Source organism: Nematolebias whitei, chromosome 3 (genome assembly GCF_014905685.2).
Source record: "Nematolebias whitei isolate Nwh7 chromosome 3, NemWhi1, whole genome shotgun sequence".
Classification (NCBI taxonomy): domain Eukaryota; kingdom Metazoa; phylum Chordata; class Actinopteri; order Cyprinodontiformes; family Rivulidae; genus Nematolebias; species Nematolebias whitei.
Genome location: NC_056500.1, coordinates 2,462,591 through 2,464,580, shown reverse-complemented (window position 1 = coordinate 2,464,580; position 1,990 = coordinate 2,462,591). Strand labels below are relative to the sequence as shown.

The following is a 1,990-nucleotide window of genomic DNA, read 5'->3' as shown; positions in this document are numbered from 1 at the left end:
GGAAAGGTTCTGATGTTCTGGTAGAACCTTAACTCAGTCTGATGTTAACGGTCTCAGTGGAACCATCAACAGAAGTCATCTCCAGCTCAACCACTCGATGGGAGCACTAGTGGAACACGGTTCCTTTAACTGTTTTCCAGAACAACAGGTCTCTCCTGTCTGTCAGAACAACAGAAGTCTTTTAGTTGGGTCAGAACCATCAAGTTCTAAAAGCAGGACCTTTGACGAGGAACAGTAGAACCTGGGACACATTTGTTTTCACTGACACGCGAGGCAGTGAAGGTGGAACTGAAACATGGAGGAACCAAAAAGAAACTGGGTTAAAGTAAAGTCAGACGTCAGGAAGACGAGCTGGAGACACCAGGTGAGGACGGCAGGGGGCGGGGCTAACCTCAGGTGTCACCTGATAGGACAAAAAGACCAGTCTGCATGAGTGTCTTTGATTTTTTTTGCATGTTGGGAAGCTCTGAGGTGACGATCCTGGTTGACCTGAATCCTGGAGCGAAAGCGTGTGACCCAGCAGGGTTCATGTGTTCACGTGTTCACATGCGTGTGCGTGCAGACGTGTTCCTGTTAGGACAGGATGTCCAGCGTCACACTTCCTCTCTGTTTCTTCAGGATGGTGACGGCCTGTTCGTGCGTCGCCTCCTGCAGGCTCTCGCCGTTCACCGCCAGGATCTGATCGCCTCGTTTCAGACGCCCATCCACTGCCGCCGCACCCTGAAACACACACACACACGATTACGACTGGTTCTGACCCATCCTGGGTTAGGAATAAGGTTCTGACCCATTCTGGGTCAGGGTTAAGGTTCAGACCTTACTGAAGACGGTCTTGACGTAGATGGGCAGGTCTCCATGTGGACTGCCATATCCTCCGACAACACTGAAGCCGAGGCCCTCTGATCCCTTCTCCAGAGTGATGCTGTGAGGCTGCGGACCCCTGAGGACCAAAGGTCAAAGGTCAGGCGAGCTATGTGGGGCATTACAAAGCGTGTCGGTGCGTGTTCTCACTCTGGCTCAGCAGCCGTGTGTGTGTCGGTGCTGGACAGTCCAGAGCCACTGGTCAGACTCTCCACCTGAGAGGCCACGGCGCTGATGTTGGTGTCGGCCACAACCTGCACACACAAACACATACACAGGTGGAACACACGTGTTCTTTATGTGTGGAATGTACGGAATGTGAGGAACCTGTACAGAACATGTATGAAAACGAGTGGAACATGTAAGTAACAACTTATAACATGTACGGAACATGTGTGTGTAACATGTGGAACATGTGTGGAACCCTGCAAAAACATTATCATCTAAATGAGTCCTGATGCATTATGGGACAGTTTTAATAATAAGCGTTGTTCTGTGGTGGGACTCTAGGTTCTGCGTGGTTCTGTTGCAGCCTGATAACAGTTTATTAGCATCACGTCGTGCAGCTATTAAACTCCCCGCAGGTGACGGTCCAGCTGCTGGACCCCTCTGATAAGAACCACAGGAACAACGTTAGGAGTTGTTCTTCCTGTCTGAACGTGACGAACTGAAGGAGTTCTGCTCGGCCCGATACGCTGGAAAATCAAAAACATGAACTGCAGGTTCTGCATTCTGTGGAGTTCTCATCATGACACTCTGAAGCTGTACACGTTTCTACACACACTTGTATGCAACATGTATGAACATGTATGGAACGTGTACAAACCGGATTCCAAAAAAGTTGGGACAAGTCCATTTTTCCCACTGTGTGGCATCCCCCCTTCTTCTTCCAACACTCAACAGACGTCTGGGGACAGAGGAGACCAGTTTCTCCAGTTTAGAAATAGGAATGCTCTCCCATTCATGTCTAATACAGGCCTCTAACTGTTCAATCGTCTTGGGCCTTCTTTGTGGCACCTTCCTCTTTATGATGCGCCAAATGTTCTCTATAGGTGAAAGATCTGGACTGCAGGCTGGCCATGTCAGTACCCGGATCCTTCTCCTACGTAGCCATGATGTTGTGATTGCT

General features: G+C 49.7%; 1 protein-coding gene across 1 annotated transcript in view; it reads right to left on the bottom strand.

The window, feature by feature from the left end:
- Nucleotides 1-227: 227 nt before the first annotated feature.
- The window catches only part of patj (PATJ crumbs cell polarity complex component), an 81,234-nt gene continuing 79,471 nt past the window's right edge, over nucleotides 228-1,990 (bottom strand). Inside the window, exons 37-39 of the mRNA XM_037697770.1 lie at nucleotides 1,012-1,115; nucleotides 817-940; nucleotides 228-720 (exon numbers count right to left, since the gene is read on the bottom strand). Of these exons, the coding sequence (XP_037553698.1) occupies nucleotides 574-720; nucleotides 817-940; nucleotides 1,012-1,115 (375 nt within the window). The 3' untranslated portion in view covers nucleotides 228-573. The remainder of the gene's footprint in view (nucleotides 721-816; nucleotides 941-1,011; nucleotides 1,116-1,990) is intronic.